At 44.6% G+C, this 25,598-nt stretch overlaps 1 protein-coding gene across 2 annotated transcripts in view; it reads right to left on the bottom strand.

Annotated features, from left to right (window-relative positions):
• DOCK2 (dedicator of cytokinesis 2) overlaps positions 1 to 25,598 on the bottom strand; it is a 456,669-nt gene that overhangs the window by 85,654 nt on the left and 345,417 nt on the right. For both annotated transcript variants that reach the window (XM_070476853.1, XM_070476854.1), the window contains exons 29-30: positions 23,006 to 23,100; positions 6,922 to 7,000 (exon numbers count right to left, since the gene is read on the bottom strand). In XM_070476853.1, the coding sequence (XP_070332954.1) occupies positions 6,922 to 7,000; positions 23,006 to 23,100 (174 nt within the window). The remainder of the gene's footprint in view (positions 1 to 6,921; positions 7,001 to 23,005; positions 23,101 to 25,598) is intronic.

Genomic DNA, 25,598 nt, shown 5'->3' on the forward strand with positions numbered 1-25,598 from the left:
AGTGCTCCGAAAAATATTTATTGATTGATCTCCATTTTGCTAGAGAGATTCTCCAGTTGTTTCAGAAGATATCAGGTTTTTCTTTCCTCCCTGCCCCAAGCTGCCTGGTGGCATTTTATTAAGAGCCCAGCTGGATGGCTCAGGGAAGTCACAGGATCTTTGGCAAAACACACAGGTTCCTTTTCCCTGGGGAAGAAGTAAGGTGATTTCTGATTGGGAATTTCATATTTTGAAACCACAGGACAATAGAAGGTTAAAGCTGGGATAAATTTCCAGGTCATCTGATCCAATTCTATTCACAGATGTAAACAGTGAGATCCAGATAAATTAAACAACCACCCGGTCCTACTGCTATTGGGTGTAATTAGAACTCAGCTATTTTAATTAACTCTCAAAAAGTATAAATGTAACATGCACATAGTAAAAAAATTAAATGGTTGAAAGGTTAAATAGTAAAAGTTATTTATATCCTAACTTGGACCCTAGTCTAATTCCCCAGAAGAAAATATTGTTAACAATTTACTAGCTATCCTTCCAAAAATTTTTGTGTATAAACAAACATATATATAGACATCTTTTTTAATAGTCTGCTCTACTTTGCTTTTTTCTCTCATCAATATCACTTGCAGATGTTTCCACATTAGCATATACAGATCTGGTTCATTCTCCTTTATTGCTGCATGGTCTGCTGCTTTAAGAATGCATTTCAATTTTAACTGGTTTCCTATTTAAAGACATTTAGCTTGACTCCAACTTGTCTCTTCTTTAGTATCCATGCTGTAATCAACATCCTTGTTTATACATCTTTATGCATGAGAGACTGCTTTGTAGTATATGTTCCTAGAGGTGGAACTGCTAAGGCCCAGGGTCTATGCAGATTTTGTTATTGTTTGTTTGTTGTCTTTGTTGTTTGTTTTCATAGATACTATCAGGTTGCCTCCCAGAATTCCAATCCAATTACCAGCTCCCTTGTCATGGACAAACTATCCTAACCTTCTCTTTCGACAGTATCTAAAGGGGGCATCCCAGGTGGTGCTAGAGCTAAAGAAGCTGACTGCCAATGCAGGAGATATAAGAGACATGGGTCCGATCCCTGGGTTGGGAAGATCCCCTGGAGGAGGGCATGGCAACCCACTCCAGTATTCCTGCCTGGAGAATCCCATGGACAGAGGAGCCTGCTGGACTACAGTCCATAGGGTTGCACAGGATCAGACATGACTGAAGTGACTTAGCAAGCATGCAAACTACTACCCAGTTTTGTGATCTCAGTCCAAAAATCACTTCCTGGAGAAGTCTTCCCAGCTCGCTTGGACTAAAGTAGATTGACCCTCATTTCAGTCTGTTCATAAGATTCAGGACATATCTTAAGCAGAACTATTGGGCTGGCCAAAGAGTTCATTTGGGTTTACCATGTTACAGAAAAACCTAAACGAAACTTCTGGCTAACCCAATCATTTATTTTGTCTCCTCTACCAGATATAAGTCATGCAAGCAAGAACCTCATCTTTTTATCTTCTGTTATACATCCAGTGTCAAAGATCATGTTTAACCCAGCATATGCTCAGGAAATATTTATTGAATGCATTCATTAATAAGCCCAGCACTTATGCGTGTGTCCTTGTTAAATCCTCCCCAGAAACTGCTATTTGTATTATGGTTCTCCCCATTTTTAGAGAACAGGAAATTGAGGCCCAGGGAGGTTGAAGAACTGGCCCAAGGTTACACAGTTATAAAATGGTGAAGCTGGCATTTGAATGCATTTGAATCCAAGCGTCTGTTTCTCCAGAAGGTCTAGGCTTGAACTACTCTGCTCTTCTGCTGAAATTGCTTTTCTTCTTCTTTCTTGATATCCCAGTAGCCTTTGTTGTTGGTTGAGGTTCATACACTGGTTCATCAGATATCTTTACAGCAGAGACATCAAGAATCCTTGATCCTATGATTCTTTCTCAATGGTCTTGAATTATTATTTACCCCAAATTCTTAATTTAAAAAATAAAGGCCCAATACCCAGGATTGCTAAAATGCACTCAGCGTGCCCTCCCCTGTGGTAGGAAGACTCAGGTGCCATGGCCATTCCGAAGATGCCACTGATTCTGGGAGTGAAAGTTTCCAATTACAGATTCAGGTTGGGAGCATCAATTAGAGGTTGTCTGTGGCCCTCAAGCTAAACAGGCAGGACCACAGAAGCTGTCGCCAGGCACGTGACCACCTTCCTGCCTGGAAGAGGTGTCCTGCCGCGGCCTCCCTGTGGGGAGTGCTAGGGGCCGCTTCAGGGCTTCAGCGAGGGCTGCACTGTGCTCCTCCGCTCACACTTTTTGCCATCTCTGGTTACACTATGATAGAGACCAAGCCCGTCCTCAATCTTCCACAGTGGCTGGGGTATTCTGGAAGGTTTCATTTCACAGGGTCTCCAGTACAGGTTCAAAAATGACCCCAAGATATTTGCTGCCTGGAAGCTGATCCAGAGATGCCTTAAGACTAAGGCTGGAATTACTGAAAGTGAGAGTGAAGTCGCTCAGTCTGTCCGACTCTTTGCGACCCCATGGATGCAGGCACCGCCATCCATGTAATTTTCCAGGCAAGAATACTGGAGTGGTCTGCCATTTCCTTCTCCAGGGGATCTTCCCAACCCAGGGATCAAACCTCAGTCTCCTGCATTGCAGACAGACACTTTACCGTCTGAGCCACTAGGCAGAGCCAATTAGAGCTTCCCAAGTGGAGCGAATGGTCTTAGTAGCAAGCAGATACCTGCCTAAGATGGGGAAATTTACCTGGAGCCAAAGAGCACATCTGGTCCACTGATTCCTGGGCCAGTCAGAGTTTTCAACATCTAGAGGCTAACTCCTGGAGAAGGCAATGGCACCCCACTTCAGTACTCTTGCCTGGAGAATCCCAGGGACGGGGGAGCCTGGTGGGCTGCCGTCTATGGGGTTACAGAGTCGGACATGACTGAAGCGACTTAGCAGCAGCAGCAGAGGCTAACTCCATAGCCAACCACTGTCGAGATCTCCACCCCAGGGCCAGGAAGAGCTAACACGAACCCAGCCAACCACTGTCGAGATCTCCACCCCAGGGCCAGGAAGAGCTAACACGAACCAACAGTGTTTCTGGAACTACCTAGAGCTGTCTCTTAGGTCCAAAAGGCACCCTATTTCTGAGAGATAGTACAGAAGAGTGAAAAGACAGGCCTGGGGTGGAATTCCAGCAGCCCCACTTAATAGTTAGATGACCTTTAATAGGAAAATCAATCACTTCTCTGAAGGTCAGTTTACTCACCAGTAAAATGGATATTTCTCAACATAACAGGGTTGTGATAAGGTTCAAAATGCCCTAAATCAAGGTCTAACAAAAGTTAGTCATCTTCTTCAAAAGCTTGGATGCTAGAAGATGGATTTATAGTGTGCTATTGAGACTCCAAGGTCGTTGAGGGCAGAGCAATGTTCTGCTTTGCTTCTGAATTTCTCGAAGCATACTCTAATAGTCTGGACTCATGAAAATTGCTCTTAAACAAAAATTCTCACTGAGTTAAACTGGAAATCCTCTCTTGATCTTCCTTGACCAGGCAAAGAGATGTGAATGTCAAGGCCCAGTATCTTGAACACGCCTGGGAATGCAGTTTTTTTAGCCCCAAGCAGGAAATGTCATTTTTGTAATTCCCAGGTCTAGTCACCTACAGAATGGCACCCACAGAGCTTGCTGCCTTTTTGCCCTCTGAATCATAAAACCACAGTTACGCAAAAGATACTCAGGCTAATCTCATTGTACTTGCCCCCTCCTCTGGACAGCAGCTGCCCAAGCCAGCAACACTTAGTGATGGATGCTGTTCCTGCTGATATTAAATGCATAATTAATGAAACCGTAAGAAGGAAACAAGGAATGTTCCAGGCAGGGTACAGAGAACAAATCCATTCTCACATGAGTGGGGTGAAGGTAGAACAAAGATAAGGTTGAAGAATGATCCTCTTCTTGAGTGCTTCCCAATAAATATCTATGGACGTTTCATTAGGAAAAGAGACTTATTTCATTTTGTAATGTTGGCCACTTTCCATTTTACAAATCTCGTGGGTGTGGCGGTCCTAGGCAGTGTTGTGGTGCCCAGAAAGGTGGCTCCCTACGGTCCGGTTTGCGGAGGACTAACACAGGGTTCCCAGACCTGACATGTCCAGGGGCATCACCACCATCACCACGGTCATCATCGAAATGATAAGCACTGTAAGGATAATGAGTTAATGCTTATTAAATAGCCACCACGTCCGTGGCATTGTTCTAGGTATTTTGCATAAATTAATTCACTCAATCCTCTCAACAATTTAATAACATCACTACTATTAGTGCCATCATTTGATATGGAGGACAGTGAGGCACAGAGAGATTCAGTAATTTGCCTAAAGTCACAGAGCTCTTAAGTTCAAAGTTTCCAGGTATGAAACCCCCACTTCTCTGGGCAACTTTTAGATGCAGATTTCCTTTCAGGAAAGCTGGATAAAACCTAAAAGAAAGGCATGAATCTGAGCTTCTCTTGGAAAGTATCCCCTTAAGACTATGGAGGAGAGCCAGAGCCAGGAAACCCAGTCTGGGGCTGCCATTACCAACGCCCACGGAAGGAGACGGGCAAACCAGCCGGTGGTTTTACGGCACAAACACGGCCTTGCCGCTGGCCCCGAGGTGTGCTGTCCCCAGCTGCCCTGCAGAAAAGCTGTGGCCTTATTAACTTCCCGGATCACATGCTCATAACTGGAGCCTGCAGGCATCTGGGCCACATTTGGAAGGGGATCAAACACTTCTCCGGATTCAAACAGCCGAAGTGACATGTTTTGTTTCCATGTCAAGGATTTATACCTCTCACCCAGCCTCTGCCAAGCAATCAACCCCAGTGTGGGGGTGAAGCTCCAACTCCAGCCTGTGGCCGCAGTGATCTGCAGGCTCCGGTGCCAGCTGCCGCCGTGTGTTCAGGCCACCTCTGCCCTGACACGCTGTGTGACGCCAGGCTGTCTGCTCATCGCCTGGGAGCCTCGGTGCCCACATAACCCCGGCAGGGAAAATCACAGCCGTGTGACTACCTTGCAGGGCAGTCAGAAGGACTGAGAAAGATAAGGCATAAAGTGTGAGATCCTGCAGGTACAACACTGTCAGAAAATGGCAGCTGTTCTTTTTATCATCATTATCATTCTAGTTCAGTTGCCTGATTTAAATACAAGGTAGTGGGAGAGAATCGTATTCAAAGATAATGTGGTGATTTCATCGCTAAGTCGTGTCCGACTCTTGAGACCCTGTGAACTGTAGCCTGCTGGACTCCTCTGTCCATGGATTCTCTAGGCAAGAATACTGAAGTGGGTTGCCATTTCCTTCTCCAGGGAATCTTCCTGACCCAGGGATCAAACCCAAGTCTCCTGAATTGCAGGCAGATTCTTTACCGACTGAGCCATGAGGATAATATTATTCAAAGATAGCATTTATTGAGTATTTATAGGGTGGTGCTGCCTAGCAGAGTGGATCTCACAGACCTCAGCCCAAGGGTCACCTCCCCAGTTGCTGTTGTTCAGTCGTGTCCGACTTGTTGTGATCCCAGGGACTGCAGCACGCCAGGCTTCCTTGTCCTTCACTATCTCTTGAAGCCTGCTCAAACCCATGTCCATCGAGTCGGTGATGCCATCCAACCCTCTCATCCTCTGTCACCCCCTTCTCCTCCTGCCCTCAATCCTTCCCAGCATCAGGGTCTTTTCCAATGAGTTGGCTCTTCGCATCAGGTGGCCAAAGTGTTGGAGTTTCAGCTTCAGCATCAGTCTTTCTAATGAATACTGAGGGAATATTCACCTACCCAGGGAGACCTACTATGTGCCAGACACAGAGAATAGAGTGTGGCTCATACTCGCAAACTGACTTTCTGCCAGAGGAAAGAAAGAGAAAGGGCACATGGGCAAATGAGAAAGGCGGCAGCAAGCGCCGTGGAGAGGTGACGGCAGGCGCAGGGGCGGCGCGTGGTGACCGCGGGGCTGCGGGGCCTGCGAGGGATCAGGGAGGGGAGGCCTCCTGCAGGAGGAGGTGCTGGGTCAGGAACTGCCGCCCTTCCTAACAGGTGAACTTCCCAAGCAAGCACACATTTCCATTCTGAAAAAACCCCTTCAAAGTAGCAAGGGGAGGTGTTGTGAGCATTTTACAGAAGAGTCCGCTGAGACGTGGACGCAGTCCAGGCCTTGCCTGAGGCTGCTTGGTGGGTCAGAGCCCAGACAGGAACTGAACACCCCAGAAGAGCTGGCAGAAAAAGCTGTTGCCCCAGTTTGCTGGCTACTCCCTAAGCTTGTGCTTGAAGAGATCCCGGGGATCCGGAGCTTCCCTGGAGGGGGGAATTCCCTTTTAAGTATCTTCTCTCTCACACCTCAAGCCAGAAATAGCAACCTGGACTTGTCCACAAGCCTTTGAAGACCTGGTTCTTCTTGCCTGGGCCATGAGCACACGCGTCACTCTGTCTGCCCAGGACCTCTGAAGCTCACAGAGGTCCCAGGTCTCATCTGTGTGCTAAAAGTGATTTCTGGAGGTATCAGAAAGTCAGAGTTTCATCTTTCAGTATCTAAGAATGGCTGCTTTTCTAGGTACTGGGGAATTAAAAAAGTTTAAAAAAAAAGTGATAAATTTTTAAAAGGTAGCACCCACTCTGACAATGAATGAATGCAAGTGTCCTCTTTAGCACAAGATACATTATACAGTCACATTTGCATATGCTTCTCAGTTGATGACTATTTAATCAAGGACTGGGTTTCAAATGCTAAGTACTTCCCTCCCTCCCCAAACCCGCACCACTCTATGGAAACCCCCCGAGGCACAGGCATAGCTCCCAAGTGTTTCAGGATGTGTCTGATGGGCCAGGTTGCTGGAACAGCCCTGCCAGGACAGTCCTAGGCACACCCAGTGCCTTACACTCACCTGGAACTCAAAGTTTGTGTTTTCCAGGAACTTCTGGTTCATGGTTTCTGCAAACTTGTTGATAGCTCTCAGGAAGACCCTGGAAGAGAAGAGAAGGTCACCAGGCCATCTAAGCACGCTACCCTAGATGTCCCTCCCCTGGGCTTCAGCCTGAAGGTCCCTCAGTGAGCCTCCCGAAGGTTGAAGGAAGAGGTCGGCTGACCCACATTAGCACCTGCTCACACTGCGGACCTGGGGCCATGTTTACCTGGCCCTGTCTGGCTTCTTTTAGAAAATTTGTATTGTCTTTTGTTCAAACTGTTACAAGCTTGTGGCAGAAAATTCATGTCATCCAACAAGATAGGAAGAAAAACTGCCTCCCCCCAAATAAATAAACAAACAACACACCAGCCATCCTATCATCTAGGGAAAACCATCCTTGACATTTTGATGAACAGAATTTCAAAGGTCTTCCTAGACGTACATACACAAACCATATTTTAAAGATAGCATTTTGATAAATGGGGTTAAACGATAAATGCTGTTTCACAGCCTCTTTTACTTGACAATAAATTGTGTGTTCCTTTCATGCCAATGAATTCCGATATATATCATTCCTTTTAATCACTGAAGAACATTCCATTGTATGGATGCATCACAGTTTCTTTCATCAGTCTTTTACTGATGGACCTTTATGTTGCTTCTCAACATTTCCTGTCATAAACAGTGTTTCACTGACCACTGTCTTATGTAAGCTTGCGTCTTCCATATATACCTCTTCTCGGCCCTTTTCTTGGAAGTAGTAATGCTGATCGAATCTTATGCTTATTGAAAACTTTTGTACCTGTTGTCAAATTGTGTCTTTTTGAATGTCTTGCCATCCATCTCTTCCTCTCCTTTCCCCCTACTGACTGCCCTCATAGCCTTTAACTCTTGCCCTTTCAACCTCTAGAGTGCCTTGCCCTGTGGGATATCCCCAATCCTATTGATCACCCACTTCAATGGCTCCCCAATGCCCACAGGATAAGTACAAGCTCTTTCTTTTGACAGTGAATGTCCTCCATGACTGCCCCCACCTTCTTTGCTAAGATCATCTCTCATGGTTAATCTGTGCTTTAGGTGGTTTTCTGAATGTATAGCTGTGTTCTTTTGTATAGAATGGCACCTCCTTCTAAATGCTTTAGGACACAGTCTGTTGCATCTTTCAGAACTCCAAAAGACAGTCAGTGCAACTGCCTTTCCCAGACTTGATCATGGTCTACGAGAAGTTATCTGTGTGATTCAATAATGACTGTCTCCTCCACTAGACTGTACTTGCCTTGAAATCAGAGACCCACTCCATAATCTCATCTACTCTCCAACACACATGCTTCTGACTCCCTAATTTGATATCTTCATCCCTGGCCTTTCTCCTGAGCTCCAGCTTGAATTCCAGCTCTCAGCTCTGTGCTCTGACTTGGATGGCTAACAGGCATTTCAGACATACATGTCAAACGCTCAGCTCCTATTACCTGCCTCTTTCTCTTGTCTTCCCATCTAAGTTAACAACAACTCCATTCTTACAATTGCTCAAGGGGTGGGGAGGACTCAGCATCCTTAACTTTTCTTTCTCTTACATCTCCACTTGACCTGTCAGCAAAACCTCTTAGCATCACTTTCAAAAAACATCTAAATTCAATTACTTCTCATTACCCACTGCCCACTGACCTGAACCAAGCCACCATCATTTCTCTCCTGGATTTTTGCAGCTTCCTTCCAACTGCTACATGCCTCACTGTGGCCAAGTCTCCATGGTGCATGTGTTTGCAAAATCTAAGAGGGCAGGGTCCAGACCTTACCTGTACTATAGCCTATAATTTTTGATTAACAGTGGACAATCAGTAATTTCTCTACTGAGTGGCTGGTCCAGAGGAAATGTTTATTTGGTTATCCATGGGAAGCCAGAAAAAGGAAGTGTTTATTAGGAGGTTATTGCTTTGTGTACTAACTGGGACTCAGTTCTGTTTGGGAGCTTCTGAGAGACTGTATTGAACATACCAGAACATAGTAGTATCCTGGGCTGTTCCCCCATTAGTGCCAGCCCATCACTGGTTGAAAGTTGCTCCTAGAGACTTCATGTCCCTAGCACTTCTTGTCTACCCTACAGGTGGGCTGAGCACTCTCCTATAGCCAGAGAAAGCCCAGGGAATGAAGGAAGGAGGAAGCTCTCAGGATGCACAGGCAATGTCCATCTAAGTGGCAGATATATTTTGGGTGGGCCGTGAGTGTGGGAAAGGCAACTATAGCTACATCAGGCATTGTTTGTGTTATATCAGGCATTGGTTGTAAAGAAGCTGGGCCAGGTGTTCATTAAATACTAAATGTTCACTGAACAAAGAAGGTAAATGCATCCTGGTATCAGGATCACGAGATTTGTACACACACATAGACGCACACAAAATTGGATGTGTTTTCTAGCTTTGGTACTTCTCAGCAGTGTGGATTTGGGACATGTTAATATCATGCTTGACATTTAAGTGTCCTTGCTTGTGAAACGGCAGCAGTGTAACCTTCACAGGGTTTCCACAGGGTATAAAGGCAGATGTACGGTCAGTGCTGCGCGGAGCGCGTGCCACAGGGTGACGAAAGCAGACCCCTCTGTGTGACTTCATTCTCCTGCTGGCAGGGACCCCTGACAGCAGAATGGACTGTCAGAGGACAAGCTGCAGCCAGCAGGAGGACATCAAGACAGGAAACAAACATCCCGCAGAATCCTCCACCCCATCAGGCTGCCAAAAGTGAGATCTCCTCGGTGTTGTTATTCTGTCATTTGCTAGTATGCCTTTGCAAAACCACTTACATTTTCTCCTTAAAGATTAGTATCTGATTCCCCAGATGGAAAGGCATTGAGTGGCTGTCATGTTATGTATAAACATCTCAGACTGTCTAATATGATACCAAAATGAGGGGTTTTACGCATCTGCAGCAGCAATGAAACTATCAGGAGTTTCAGTAACAGTTATTATTTTGATTGTCAACCTAAATCTGTCTCTGCCTCGCAAAGGCCAGTCCAATAACCAGGAGTTAATTAGTCCCCTGTGCAGATGGTGGGGACTACTGGCAGATAGGGGCTGAGAGACAGTAAACCAAGACTCCTCCCTCTTTCTGGATCCTTCTGCAGCCATCCTTTGGAAGTCAGAATGTCACTTGACTTTGATTTCCCACATATGGGTTTGGAAAAGCATGTCTCTTGTATTCTCTAAAAAAAAAATTGTGCTTAAAGCCTAAGCATTAATTTGTTGAAGTGGGTTGTAATGAAAACACACTCAATTCTTTCTGTTACTTTAAAAAATGAACTTGAATTGTTGCAAACAAAAAGTTCATAATCAAATATCAACCTAATATTTCCTGCATTTCCTTTGAGATGCTTAGCAGGCTCTAAAAACGTTAATAATAACCACAGTCACAGGTGCCAGCAAGCACCAGTCTCCGCACTAAGTGCTCGGCATGGATCCCTTCCTGTTTGTTTTTTTCTTTTCATTTTTGATTCTTACATTAGCTCTCTGAGAGAGATAACCATTTTCATTTTAGAGACATGAATTCAGTTAAGTTTCCCAAGAAGCCAGCTAAAACATGTAAAAGTAGGATTTAAACAAACGTACAGTAAAGGCTAATAGAGTTTTGCCAAGAGAACGCACTGGTCATAGCAAACACCCTCTTCCAACAACACAAGAGAAGACTCTACACATGGACATCACCAGATGGTCAACACTGAAATCAGATTGATTATATTCTTTGCAGCCAAAGATGGAGAAGCTCTATACAGTCAGCAAAAACAAGACCGGGAGCTGACTGTGGCTCAGATCATGAACTCCTTATTGCCAAACTCAGACTTAAATTGAAGAAAGTAGGGAAAACCACTAGACCATTCAGGTATGGCCTAAATCAAACCCCTTACAATTTATATAATGAAAGTGAGAAATAGATTCAAGGGATTAGATCTGATAGACAGAATGCCTGATAGCTATGGACAGAGGTTCGTGACATTGTACGGGAGATAGGGATCAAGACCATCCCCAAGAAAAAGAAATGCAAAAAAGTAAAATGGCTGTCTGAGGAGGCCTTACAAATAGCTGTGAAAAGAAGAGAAGCAAAAAGCAAAGGAGAAAAGGAAATATATACCCATTTGAAAGCAGAGTTCCAAAGAACAGCAAGGAGAGATAAGAAAGCCTTTCTCAGTGATCAGTGCAAAGAAATAGAAGAAAACAATAGAATGAGAAAGCCTAGAGATCTCTTAAGAAACCTGGAGATACCAAGGGAACATGTCATGCAAAGATGGGCACAATAAAGGACAGAAATGGTATGGACCTAACAGAAGCAGAAGATATTAAGAAGAGGTGGCAAGAATACACAGAAGAGCTGTACAAAAAAGATCTTCACAACCCTGGTAATCATGATGGTATGATCACTCACCTGGAGCCAGACATCCTGGAATGCGAAGTCAAGTGGTCTTAGGAAGCATCACTATTAACAAAGCTAGTGGAGGTGATGGAATTCCAGCTGAGCTATTTCAGATCCTGAAAGATGATGCTTTGAAAGTGCTGCACTCAATATGCTAGCAAATGTGGAAAACTCAGCAGTGGCCACAGGACTGGAAAGGTCAGTTTTCATTCCAATCCCAAAGAAGGGCAATGCCAAAGAATGCTCAAACTACTGCACATTTGCACTCATCTCATACACTAATAAAATAATGCTCAAAATTCTCCAAGCCAGGCTTCAAAGCATGTGAGTCATGAACTTCCAGATGTTCAACTGGATTTAGAAAAGGCAGAGGAACTAGAGATCAAATTGCCAACATCTGCTGGATTATTGAAAAAGCAAAAGAGTTCTAAAAAAACATCTATTTCTGCTTTACAGACTATGCCAAAACCTTTGACTGTGTGGATCACAATAAACTGTGGAAAATTCTTCAAGAGATGGGAATGCCAGAACATCTGACTTGCCTCTTGGGAAATCTGTATGCAGGTCAGGAAGCAACTGTTAGAACTGGACATGGAACAACAGACTGGTTCCAAATAGGGAAAGGAGTTTGTCAAGGCTGTATATTGTCACCCTGCTTATTTAACTTATATGCAGAGTACATCATGAGAAATGTTGGGCTGGAAGAAGCACATGCTGAAATCAAGATTGCTGGGAGAAATATCAATAACCTCAGATACGCAGATGACACCATCCTTATGGCAGAAAGTGAAGAAGAACTAAAGAGCCTCTTGATGAAAGTGAAAGAGGACAGTGAAAAAGTTGGCTTAAAACTCAACATTTAGAAAACTAAGATCATGGCATCCAGTCCCATCACTTCATGGCAGACAGATGGGGAAACAGTGGAAACAGTGAGAAACTTTATTTTGGGGGGCTCCAAAATCACTGCAGATGGTGACTATGGCCATGAAATTAAGACGCTTATTCCTTGGAAGAAAAGCTATGACCAACCTAGACAGCATATTAAAAAGCAGAGACATTACTTTGTCAACAAAGGTCCATCTAGTCAAGGTTATGGTTTTTAGAGTATGGTTTTTACAGTATGGATGTGAGAGTTGCATGATAAAGAAAGCTGAGCTTCAGAGAATTGATGCTTTTGAACTGTGGTGTTGGAAAAGACTCTTGAGAGTCCCTTGGACTGCAAGGAGATTCAACCAGTCCATCCTAAAGAAAATCAGTCCTGAAAATTCATTGGAAGGACTGATGTTGAAGCTGAAACTCCAATACTTTGGCCACCTTATGCGAAGAGTTGGCTCATTGGAATAACCTTGATGCTGGGAAGGATTGAGGGCAGGAGGAGAAGGGGACGACAGAGGATGAGATGGTTGGATGGCATCACCGACTCAATGGACATGGGTTTGGGTGGACTCCGGGAGTTGGCAAGTGACAGGGAGGCCTGGCATGCTGCAGTCCACGGGGCTGCAAAGAGTTGGACACGACTGAGTGACTGAACTGCACTGAACTGAAGCTGCCTTCAGAACCTCAGTATTTAACCACCGTGCTATTTGGTCCACCAGGAAATCTCTGTAATTCTGTTCAATCCAGGCTGTAGGCTCAGTTCATAAATAATGACAATGATGAGGAGATTGTGGTTTCCACGTGTGTACCCTGTGCCACCTGCTCTACAGACATTGTTTCATTTAATCCTACAAACTGAAATAGGTGTTATGGCGGCACCCAGTTCACAGAAGAGGAAACTCATCCCTGGAAATACCAAAAATTTTCCCTACATTCACACAGCCAGTAAGCACCGGAGTCCACCCAGTCTCAGGCTTGCCTTTCTTCAAAGTATCTGCAGTTAGCCTCAAAGATCTTCTGGCTCCCCTGAAGGCCAGCCCGCGTGCTCTCTCAGCACTGGCACGCTCCACCTAGCGCCCACAAGGGAGCCCTTCCCACTGGGTCCGCATCGCCCTGCTGCTCTGCCCACAGCTGCCTGGGCCCCGAACCAGCAGTGGACTCAGGGAAGCTTCCACAGGCTGGCTAGAAGCCCGGGGCTGATCATACGGGCGCAGTGAGGGCACCCTAGCCTGGATGGTAGGAGATCAACTCCTTTTAGGCAGTTGGAAAGCAGAGCAACCAGGGAGAATGCAACGGACCCTGGCCTGAGTAGCAGCCATGAACAGATGATTCTGAGCGCAGCGGAAGCCAGGTACAAGAGAAGTCAGCTGCTGCGAGTAGGAAGAAGCTGGCAGAAAGCGAGCCAAGCTCCAGGCTGGTATCCTGAAAACTGCTCCACACGAAGCCTCTCTGTAGCCGCTGGCCCAGGTTCCCAGCTTCCTATTTCCCTCCATGTATCAGAACAAATCCTCATTCCTGGAGACAACCGCAAGTCCCTGTGGGTCTCATGTCCTGAATAAACCTATGCACAGCATGCATTAGTCCTTGTACAGGATGCAGTAATGGAAGGTGCATGCAGACTCCTGCAGGAGCTGAGCAAGCCTGCATGGGCGCACATTCCCACTCTGCTGCCCTTCCAGGTTGTGGCCTTGAGCGGGCTGCTTCCCGTCTGGGACCCTCAGCCTCCCCCTCTGTGTGATGAGCCGCATGTGAAGATGAAATGAGATGCAGTGCATGAAGCTGGGGGCCTCAGTGCATAAGGGTCCTTAATAAGTGCCCATTGCACTACTGTCATCATCCTGAGCTGCCCAGCCACGTTGCAGCTCGGAGGCAGGAGGACCAGGGATGAGAACGCTCCAATGTGACAACCAGCCCACGCACACTGGTTGTATGATGTGAATATAAGAGGCAACTGGAGGTGGACATGCCCTTTCCAGTGAGAAAGCCCACGGCAGAAAGGGCTTCCCTGACTCCCATTCCCCTTGGTGCTGTGGTTCATGGGATGGAATTGATTCTACTGGTCAAAATTTGAAGATGGAGATAAAAGAGCTGGCCAGGGAAAGGGAGTCCTTCTTCTTCCCCTAGTAGCAGTGAGAAAGCCGTCTTCCCAGAGCCTTTATGTGGCTTCCTGCACAGCACACAAGTTCTTCACAATATTGTACATAAACAAAATGTGCCCAGGAACCTCTTTTCCCCTCCTCCAACTACACTTCGATCTAGGAATTAAATATTTGGGGGTGAGGGTGAGGGGTGGTGTTTGGGGATTTAGACACATCCCTAAAGCTTCTCTAAATGGACTGAATCAACACAAATATATTCCTGGGCATCATGGAACCGAGAAGTTAGAGGGGATCAGAGGATCCCAGTTCATGGTCAGGGCATGGCCCACTCCAAGGGCCCCCCGATGGATTCTGGATTCTAGTTAGGGGTGCAGCAGTCTCCTGGGACTGGAACCCAGTGGTCCAGGTTAGTGTCAGGATTAGATGTGCTGTGCTGGCTAAAAAACCCATGGAGAAGCCTCCTTCTGGGTGATAGGTTTTGGAGTAGGTGGGATCTATAAAAAGGAAGTAGGTGGCAAAAATTAATGATGGTAGGAGACAGGGGGAGTGGGTGTCAGTGATTGTTAGCAAACTGACAGGAGCGTCCCGCACACAGTGAGAACTTGTCTGCTCAGCGTTCCAGGGTCAGCTACTATGACCCCACTGTGTGCCTAGTGTATGCTGGAGACGATATGAGATCTCAGAATTTGTCACTGGTAAGGCAGATGAGATCCAGTCCAGGTGTATCTCTTTTGTGAAATACTGTGGCTATTCCCAGACCATAGGGATGTGAGAGCTAAAACAGTAGCTAACATTTAGGAAATGCTTGTTGTATGCCAAACACTCTTCTAACTACTTTATACATATTATTTCATTTTGATCCTCACAAAAATCTTTTGTGATAGGTCTTATTATTATCCCATTTTACAGTGAGAAACACAGAGTCCCGAGTGATTAAGTAACTTTACCTGAGGTCATGTAACTATTAAATGGTCGAGGCAGGATTTGAACCTGGGCAGTCGTAAATCCTGACTTCTCTGGGCCCACTCTGTGCTCTGAACTCACTATAGTGGCTGCAGCATTTGGTCATACTTCCATGGGCATACTTACTGTCTCACCAACAAGACTGTAAGCACTCTTGCCTTCTGGCACCATGGCGTGGATAGGCCTGTCCACCTGCTAGACTCTGATGCCCAGGACACTCAGTATGTTTGTGTTGATGGACTCCATTTAGAGAAGCTTCAGGGATCTGTCTGAATCCCCAACCCCCACCCCTCACCCCCACTCCAAATGTTGGATTTCCAGATCAAAGTGCAGATAGGGGTTCCTAGGTATATTTTGTTCATTTACAATGTTGCGAAGACCTTGATCATTTAAAAATTAACCATGCCACATACATCAGATCTTACTGAATGTTGCATTGTACCAAAAAGAAAAATTCTCTCACAGGAGGTGCTTCTTGCAGTAGACATGTCACTCTGTCTGCATACACAAGCAGGACACAGTCGAGGAGACATTTAGATCCAGAAAACTCCATTCCCTCCTCCAACAAGCAGATAAATCATAAACGACTAATACACACATACATAATAAGCAACAACAGGGAAATTAGAAAAGCAGAAAATCATAAAAATATATAAGTAATAGGGAAGAAAGGAAGGAGACTGCTCCCCTGGTGGCTCAGATGGTAGAGAATCTGCCTGAAATGAAGGAGACCTGGGTTCGATCCCTGGGTTGGGAAGATCCCCTGGAGAAGGACATGGCAACCACTCCGGTATCCTTGCCTGGGAAATCCCATGGACAGAGGAACCTGATAGGCTACAGTCTATGGGCTTGCAAAGAGTCGGACACAACTGAGTGACTAATACTTGAATTTGCCTGAAATTAAGGAGACCTGGGTTCGATCCCTGGGTTGGGAAGATACCCTGGAGAAGGACATGGCAACCACTCCAGTATCCTTGCCTGGGAAATCCCATGGACAGAGGAACCTGGTAGGCTACAGTCTATGGGCTTGCAAAGAGTTGGACACAACTGAGTGACTAATACTTTCATTTTCAATAGGGAAGAAAGGAAGGAAGTAAAGGAGGAAGGAAGGAAGAAAGAGAAGGAGGGAGGGAGGGAAGGGGAAAGGAAGGAAGAAGGAAGGAAAAGAAGATATTGTAACATACAGGGCAACCAACATATGAAGTGTGCCTTGGCCATATGAATGGATGGAGCTTAGGCTGCATATTTTTAGTGAAGAAAAAATGACAGTCTGGGAAATACTGATCTGGGTTACGTCATGGTGTATTTTCCTTTTGTCCAATTTATGTTGAAACCTTCCACTAACTAGCTGCATGACATTGGGCAAGTCACCTCTTTGGGCGTCTTTAAGTTATCTGAGCCAATAAATAAGCAGTTTGCACATATTACAATGTATTTCATAACACAAGCCTCTCTATTTCACAGGGTAAAGCAGTAGAGACTAAGAACATGGGCTCTTAAATGAGAAATTAATATTAAAATGAGAAATTAATATCAAAAATACTTTAAAAACTCATGTATTTGGAAATTAAATGTCCACTTGTAAATGATGGGTGTATCTAAGAAACCACAACAAGGAAAATTAGAAAATATTTGTAATACAATAAAAATGAACAGAGAATTTACCAGAATTTGTTGCAAGCAGCTGAAGCTGCTCAATGCAATTAAATACAATATGATGTCTTGCATAAGGCATAAAAATAAATAATGGACACGAACATAAAATTTTGTGAAATTTGAACAAAATCTGTACCTTAGCTAATAGTACTGTATCACATGTTAATTTCCTTTTTTAAAAACAACAACAACAGTATTTCAGGTCTACTATATCCTTCCACTTATCTCTACATTCATTCTGTTCAGTTTTGAGAGTTTGATATTAAAACTCCATCTAAAAGTCTCAATTTATCTACTTAAAAATAATTGTAATATGTAATAGAACTAAATATAAGTTTGTTCTGTATTTTCCAAGTCTCCTGTAGATGTGATATTGTATTTTTATAACTTACAAAAATACAATAAGGAAGTAAGCAACGAAAAATAAAAGAACACAGACACATTGCCTGGTTTCGCTTGTTTTCACTGGTAACACAACACCAAGTACTATAATGCTAATAACATCTATTCTGTGTTTCAGTTTCCTCATGTATAAAATGTGGGTTACAACATTTTATCATATCATAAAGTTGTTGCAAAGATTAAATGAGTCAACACATCTAAAGTATTTACAATGGGAGCGTAATAAATCTAGGGATACAATCTAGGTGTGTGATACAGTTAAATACAATATGGTGTGTGTTAGCTATTATAACACTGTACAAAATGCAAAAACTGTGAAAAAGTTTCAAGTGCTCTGTAAATGGAAAGACTCACCATAGTTAGAAGATGTAGGAAGTCTACAAGCTGAGCTATGTGCCTGCAAGAGAAAAATAGTCCTCTCTTCTGGTTGACACCAGGCACAAGCTTCTCTAGTCCAAGGCTATATTTGTTGTCTGCACCTGGAGATGGCAATGCTCCCATTGCTTGAATTCTTCCCAGGTACCAGCAGTGATCTAAGGAGTAACTAGTCTATCCTCACACACACACACACAAATGCCATGAAATGGATATTATAATTATCCCTACTTTGTAGATCAGAAAACTGAGATGCCAAAAGGTTAAATTACTTCCCAGGAAAGAGAAGGTGGCAGAACTAAGTCTGAAACCCAGGCTGTATTTCTCAATTCAACTTATTTTATTTATTTATTTATTTAATTGGAGTATAATTGTTTTATTACTTTGCCAACAAAGGTCCATCTCGTCAAGGCTATGGTTTTTCTAGGAGTCATGTATGGATGTGTTGGACTATAAAGAAAGCTGAGCACTGAAGAATTGATGCTTTTGAACTGTGATGTTGGAGAAGACTCTTGAGAGTTTATTAGACTGCAAGGAGATCCAACCTGTCCATCCTAAAAGAGATCAGTCCTGGGTGTTCACTGGAAGGACTGATGCTGAAGCTGAAACTCCAATACTTTGGCCACCTGATGCAAAGAGCTGACTCATTTGAGAAGACCCTGATGCTGGGAAAGATTGAAGGCAGGAGGAGAGGGGGACAACAGAGGATGAGATGGTTGGATGGCATCACTGACTCAATGGACATGAGTTTGAGTAGGCTCTGGGAGTTGGTGATAGATAGGGAGGCCTGGTGTGCTGCGGTCTATGGGGTCATGAAGAGTCGGACACGACTGAGCGACTGAACTGAACTGATAATTGCTCTATAATGTTCTGCTGTGCAAGGAAGTAAATCAGATATATATAGACATATATCCTCTCCCTCTTTGCCCTCCCTGCCACCCCTCCCCCCATCATATCCCTCTAGCTCATCACAGAGCACTGAGCTGAGTTTCCTGGGCTTTATAGCAGGTTCGCACTAGCTGTTATACACATCATAGTGTATATGTGCCAAACCTAATCTCAAATGTAGGAATTTAAGTATGCAGCAAATCCTTCAGAGATGCAAACGTTTCTACTCAGTAGACGACTCCAGTTTCTGAGGTTCCCTTGCCTGCCTTTCTGCTCAGTTGCCCAGTCCAGGATACTTGCATGTGCTCCGCTTGGCAGAGCATGCTCTGGTTGGCCTGGCACACTCTTCTCCCAACTCCCACCCCAACACTTGCTTTTCATCTCTCAGAGCACAGATATAGATCACATCTTATGGTTCTCTTAATAAAGTACCTCTCTTATATAACCCTGCCATAATTTTACATTATGAGATTACTTGATTAGTCTGTCTCTTCAACTGGATCACCAAAAAACAGTGACAAGCACCCTGAATGGTGTTATCTACAAGTATATGTGTGTGTGCTCAGTCGTATCTGATTCTTTGGGGCCCTATGGGGTTTAGCCCACCAGATTCCTCTGTCCATGGCATTCTCTAGGCAAGAAGTCTGGAGTGGGTTGCCATTTCCTTCTCCAGGCAATCTTCCCAACCCAGAAAATGAACCTGAGTCTCCTGCATTGGCAGGCAGGTTCTTTACCACTGCGCCACCTGGGAAACCCTAGGTCCCTTAGAAAACTATATTCTAATTTTGCAGGTTTAAAGAAGAAAGGATATTGTATTGCCTCTAGGATCCTGTCCCCCCTCAAAAGACTAAAGTCTGTGGCTAGCTGGGTCTTCAGATAGGAACGTTCCTTCAAAGCACTTCCGAGTGTTTCCTCTGGGGTGACTGTTGGCAGCTCAGAAGAGGCGGCTGGCCTGATCAGGGAGGGCCCCACCTCTCTGGGCATCCATCCTCCTGATCCTGTATCAGTTGCGGATGTCTGTGCATTTGTTTGTCTGCTCATCATCCATTTCTGGTAGTAACTCTCAGATTTTCCTTTGAAGAATTACTCCCCCAGCTGCCCCCACCTTTGCTCCCAGACTTTGTAGTTTGGATAAAACTAGCCACAGCCTCCCCACTTCCAAAGCTAAGTCATATGAACCAAGCCTGATGAAACAGCATATTTCATTTTACTGGCCACAGAGTTTTATGGATTGGGATGCAGCTTGAGCCGGATCTTTGAAAATTATCCTGGGAATCTTGCTGTGCCTCCTGAAGGAAAAGCTGCTTCTTTCTACTGGGGCTGCTAATCCAACAAGACATATTTCTGGAATTTCTGCAGCCAGGTTTCTACTGCAAAGAGAGCATCTGCCTTAGAATGCAGCCAACAGAGAAAAGAGCAGAGATAGAGACACAGATTCCCTGCAACACTATTTGAGCACCTAGATATATCCATGCCCACAGCCACAACTCTGGGCTCTTTAAATTGCCTGAGCCCATAAATTCTCTTTCTGTTTGGCAAATTTGAATTGTATTTCTTAAAAAAAAATCCTAATCAGTAAGTACCCATTGTTACCAAATGGGAAACATACTGGTGAGGGATAAATCAGGAGTCTGGGATAAACACATGCACACACAACCATATATAAGATAAATAATCAGCAAGGACCTGCTGCATAGCACAGGGAACTCCACTCAATACTTTGTGATAACATATATGAGAAAAGAATCCAAAACAAAATTAATATATGTAAATGTATAACCAAATCCCTTTGCTGTACACCTGAAACTAACGCAGCACTGTAAATCAACTACACTCCAATACAATTAAAACATTTTAAAAACTTTAAAAAAGTAATACCCACTGGATATACAGAGCTTATTACAAAGTATCAAAAACAGAGCTTATTACATCCATGTTCATGAATGTCAGGTTCCGTGCCAAAAGTTAGAAATGCAGAGATAAGCTGGACCTAGTTCTTGCCTTCGAGAAGCCCTTCTCTGGTGGAAGAACAGTCACAAGAGACAATGACAGTGCAGGGGGCAAGTGCTATAACGTGGGTGCGTGTGTAAACAGAGAGGGGGGAACATGCTCTCCTACCATTCAGGCGGCCCAGAAGGCTCCACAAAGGAGTTACATGGACAAGAATTTTTAGAATGTTCTTGTGTTGAGTTTTGTCTAAAAGGGGGAAGAGTCATAGTTTATGCAAAGTCATAGGAAGTATGAAACAGTATGTTACATGAACAGTTGAGTCTCTGAAATGTAGGGTGAGTCAAAGATGACTCACCTGGATGCTTCATGAAATTTGGCAAAACCCCAAGACATTACTGACCAACTGGCAAAGAGTAAAGGGATCCAAACGCAGTTTGGGAGCTGGCTTCTTCCAAACACAAATGAGTAGATGGCCGCTGCCATGCAGTACTGCCAGCTGCATCGTTTGTTGAGCTCAGTGCATGGTGAAAATGCAAGTGTCCTAGTCCAAAAGTATTAAGAATCCACGATGGTGACAGCAGGGCCCGTTACAGTGCAGGGTCCTCTGTAGCTACACAGGTCGTGTGCTCAGGAAGCTAATCCTGCCACAGGGCTGCGGAGAGACCTGCCTGTCATCTGTGATGTGGCCGGGCCTAATTCCCATCAAAAGCACTGTGAAAGCCAGACTCCCACCTGAGTGATGTGAACAAGGAGAATCAGTGCAACATAAGCCCAGGCTAAGAATTATGACATTTTTGTTGCTGGGCTGATTGTCCTCTTCCCAGCACAAACACCGATGCAGAAACATTTATCTCTTTCTGCCTTGACACACCTCTCCTCCCCTTCACCAGCCCCTAAAGCTGGCCCTAAGAGCAAGTGTGTCTGCAAAGTCACTTTGCTAGGCACACAGGCATCCAGGTAACAGAAGAGCGCTTTGCAGAGGTCAGAACAGTAAGGGGTGGAAGCCGTCTGGGACTGGAGTGAGGTCCTGGGCAAACATGAGATAGAAACTTCAAGACTACAAATTTGAAATTTGTATCTAGTGACAAAATTATTAATGTTTATATTCTTTCCTCATTGCTTCCCACTGAAGAGATTTCTGCCTTTGCTTCTTTAACGTCTCCTCTTCTTCCATCCTCTCAGGACATTTCTGTCTTTGCCAGCCAATTCTTGGCCCTTGGGACACAGAACAAGAGCAATAGGTACAGAAAGACAAAACTTCTTGCCCGTGTGGAGTGGGAATCATGCGTGTGTGCTCAGGTGCTCAGTCCTGTCCGATTCTTGGCAACCACATGGACTGTAGCCCACCAGGCTCGTCTGTCCATGAGACTTCCCAGGCAAGAATACTGTAGTAGGCTGCCAGATCCTATTCCAGGGGGTCTTCCCGACCCAGGGATTAAACCCACATCTCCTGCATCTCCTGTACTGGCAGGCAGATTCTTTACCACTGAGCCACCTGGGAAGCCTTTCCATGGGAAGCACCTAAAACAAATATAAGAGGCCAAAGGAAAGACAGCAAAAGCAGAGAGAAGCCTAGAGGACCCCAGTTTTAAAAGAGTTTGTGGGTAGGAATTGAGAATAAGGTTGTGAGAGAGACTTGAGTAAACCATGAGATAGGAGAGATACAGGAGAATGGAAAAAAGGGAATATTAGATAATATTGCTGAGTTCTATGACTTGAACTTCATTTTGATGAAATGAAACTATTTGAGAGAAAGCATTAAAGATGGAAATTGCTCCCAGTTACTCTTGTCTGTTGGGCTGGACTATGCGGGATCTGAGTTAATCTTGGGTTACACTTGTATTCTATGATATATTAATAAGTACTATATACACATAGGGAGACATGAATACATGCACACCAAATGATTCAAAGTGAAAGTAAATCTGTGAAATGCTGTATCCCATATCTTCCTCTTAAAGAATCCCATAGCATCCCTTAGCATCTTCCTCTTAGAGAATGCATTAGCATAAAGGCTCTGAGAAGTCCTGTACCACAGAAAGCTAATCAAAGCTGCTTAATCCAATGCTTCCTAAACTTATTCTATCATATGTCACAGAACATATTTTATTGTTTTGAATAAATTTAATATAGCACAATTTTAATAAGGCTGATCTTAGGCTCTCCTGTCTCAAGGTTTAGAGAAGGTGTTGTAGATGAACTATATTTTAACTAGTATTGGAAGGATGGGGAAGGTAGGGAGTAGACAGTTCAGTATATAGAAAGGAATGAAGAATAATGAACAAATAGCTCAAGACTGGTGAGCAGTTCCCTGGGGTTTCAATGCAGAGAGAAAGGATCTGTTGCACTTCAACTTATTTTCACCAGGGAGAAACTCTCCCCAGCTCCTGCCTCTCCCGGTGCGATGTCACATGAGTGCTGAGATGCCAGGCTCTCTGGAGGCAGGGGCTGCTCACCTGTTCTGAACCATGCTCATGGCCATCCAGTCCACAGGGTACACATTTTTCCCAATGAGGTCCTTGAACATGATGAACGTCTCCATCAGGAAGTCCTACAACAGTAAAGCAAAGCACACTTGTCATCTTGCTTTATAGGAAATGACTGGAAGGACCCAGATCTTTGTGAGTTGTTCAAACGTTTTCTTTCTTCTTTTTTGGAGGTGCAGAAAGGGAAGGGGGCATAGCCTTTCATTATGTAAAGGCACTGAAACCAATAGAGGTGGATTTTCAAATGAAATCTTACAATTGATTACCAGGAGACTGTTTCACAGATATAAGTGGAACATGAATACGGAATGTGAAAACCCTCTCAAAATAAAGCACTGTTAATTCTGTCTTTGGGAGTAAAGGAGTAAATGTATTCATTGATATGGCAATTTTATAATCATCTTGCCAAATATGTATTTGAGGAGGAAATAATCTACACTTATGAATGCATCTCAGGTCACTGAGCAAACAAACTATTATTAAAGTGAAACATCTAATTGCCCTACTGTAAACACAGCTAATTCCTGCGTCACAGGCATGTGCGTGAGCAAGCTAGAGGAAACAGGACAGGGACGCTCTCCCTCTCCTTTGAGGAGGTTCAAAGTGGCCCTCAGCATGCCCCATCAGGCTCTGCGGTGGGGCAGACTTGTTCCCCACCTCTGGAGAACACAAATTCAAGGCAAATCCAGATAGCAAAGATAAGAATCACTGACAATGGGAGGAAATGAAGCTATCCCATCTGTTTGCTGTGTGTGTGTATGCAGAATCGGTCAGTTGTGTCCAACTCTTGTGAGCCATGGACTGTAGCCTGCCAGGCTCTTCTGTCCATGGGATTTTCCCGGCATGAATACTGGAGTGGATTGCCACTTCCTTCTCCAGGGAATCTTCCCAACGCAAGGATCGACCTGGCATCTCCCACATCTCCTGCATTGCAGGTGAATTCTTTACTGCTGAGCTGTGCATTTGCTATAGGCAAAATTTAAGATCCATAGGAAACCTGTTCAGAGCTCTTTCCTTAAGCCAGTGGTTTCAAATTAGTTTAACAGCAGAATTCTTTGTTTGGAGAAAATCTTACTTGGAACCTAGTGTATAAAACAGATAAAAGTAGAAACAGCTCTGGTTGAAGTATGCATGTATGTATGTGTGTGTGTGTGTTTATGGCAGAAGACAGTGAGGTTGGGAGAAATATGATTTGAAAATCACTGCTTAAGCTCAACTGTAAAATTCTAGAAATGAGATTGGTTCCTTTCCAGCAATGACTGCTTCTAGGGAAATTTACCTCAGAGACTAAAGTCCCAGTTTCCACATCAGCAGAATGGGGATAACTTCTGCCTCAAATGGTTGACTAAGTGCACACCGTCTCTAAGATGCTCCACATGGAGCCCAGCCTACTGTGAATGTTCACTAGATGCTCAGGACAATGGTGAGTGTAACTGCTCATCCTCGGGATCACCTGGGGAGGTGTGGATGTTGCCATAGGCACAGTCCCTTCCTGTGGGAATGGAGAAGACCTCTGTCTCACAGATGGAAAGCCTGGCTTCTGATTGGGAAGGTGCAGCATGGTGTAGGCTTTCCTACATCCTAGCAGAAAAGATGGTAACGACTCTGCCTGAAATGTGGGAGGCCCGGGTTTTGTCCCTGGGTCACAAAGATCCCCTGAAAAAGGAAATGGCAACCCACTCCAGTATTCTTGCCTGGAAAATCCCATGGACAGAGGAGCAGGGCGGGCTACAGTCCATGGGATCGCAAAGAGTCAGACATAGCTGAGCGATGAACACTTCCTTACTTAGCATGGTGTAAGGACTGGAACAGAGGTTCAGATCCTCCCTCTGCCATATACTGCTGTGTGACCTTGAGCAAGCAGCCTGGAGACTTGCAAAATGTGACTGCTAGCACCTCAGCCAGGCTGCTGAAGGGATGGTTAAGAGGTGTATAATTCAATATATAGCCATCTGTTTCCTACCATCCTTTCCACCCTTTCTTCCACTGAGGATCAAAAGTGAGGAATCCATTCTGTCTATTTCCATGTCCCATGACACTGAGGAGGGAGAAAATCTTAGGTTATTTAGATTTCCTTTTGCTTCTTCTTCTTCTTCTTCTTTTTTTTTTTTTTTGTATAACCAGAAAGAGGTTCCCTTTCTTGCCAATCTTACTCCAGGGAGGAGTCCTCAAAGCTAAATGGCTGAAGGGACAGGACATTAGTTTCCTATTGGTTCTCCACTCTGTGCACTTGGCACAATTCTGGTTCCCTTGTGTCCTTCAAGGAGAGGTAAAAATGAGCCCCTGGCAGCAGAACCCCTGAAGCTGGCAGTAATAAGGAGACAGGGGCGAAGGTTCCACACTGAGGGTAAAGTGACTGCTGCACTCTGGGGCAGCTTGGGCTGGGCTTTCTTTTGATGACACCATCTGCCGCAGAGGAACAGCCCACCCGCCACCCGCCACAGCAGGGCCCTGTAGCGAATGGACCCCGAGAGGCCAGAGGAGGAAAAGGCTCACTGTGCGTGTCTTATTCTAGTACAATGGTGGCCGCCTTTTACCGGGCTCCTACAATGTGAGAGCTACT

Source organism: Odocoileus virginianus, chromosome 14 (genome assembly GCF_023699985.2).
Source record: "Odocoileus virginianus isolate 20LAN1187 ecotype Illinois chromosome 14, Ovbor_1.2, whole genome shotgun sequence".
NCBI lineage: Eukaryota > Metazoa > Chordata > Mammalia > Artiodactyla > Cervidae > Odocoileus > Odocoileus virginianus.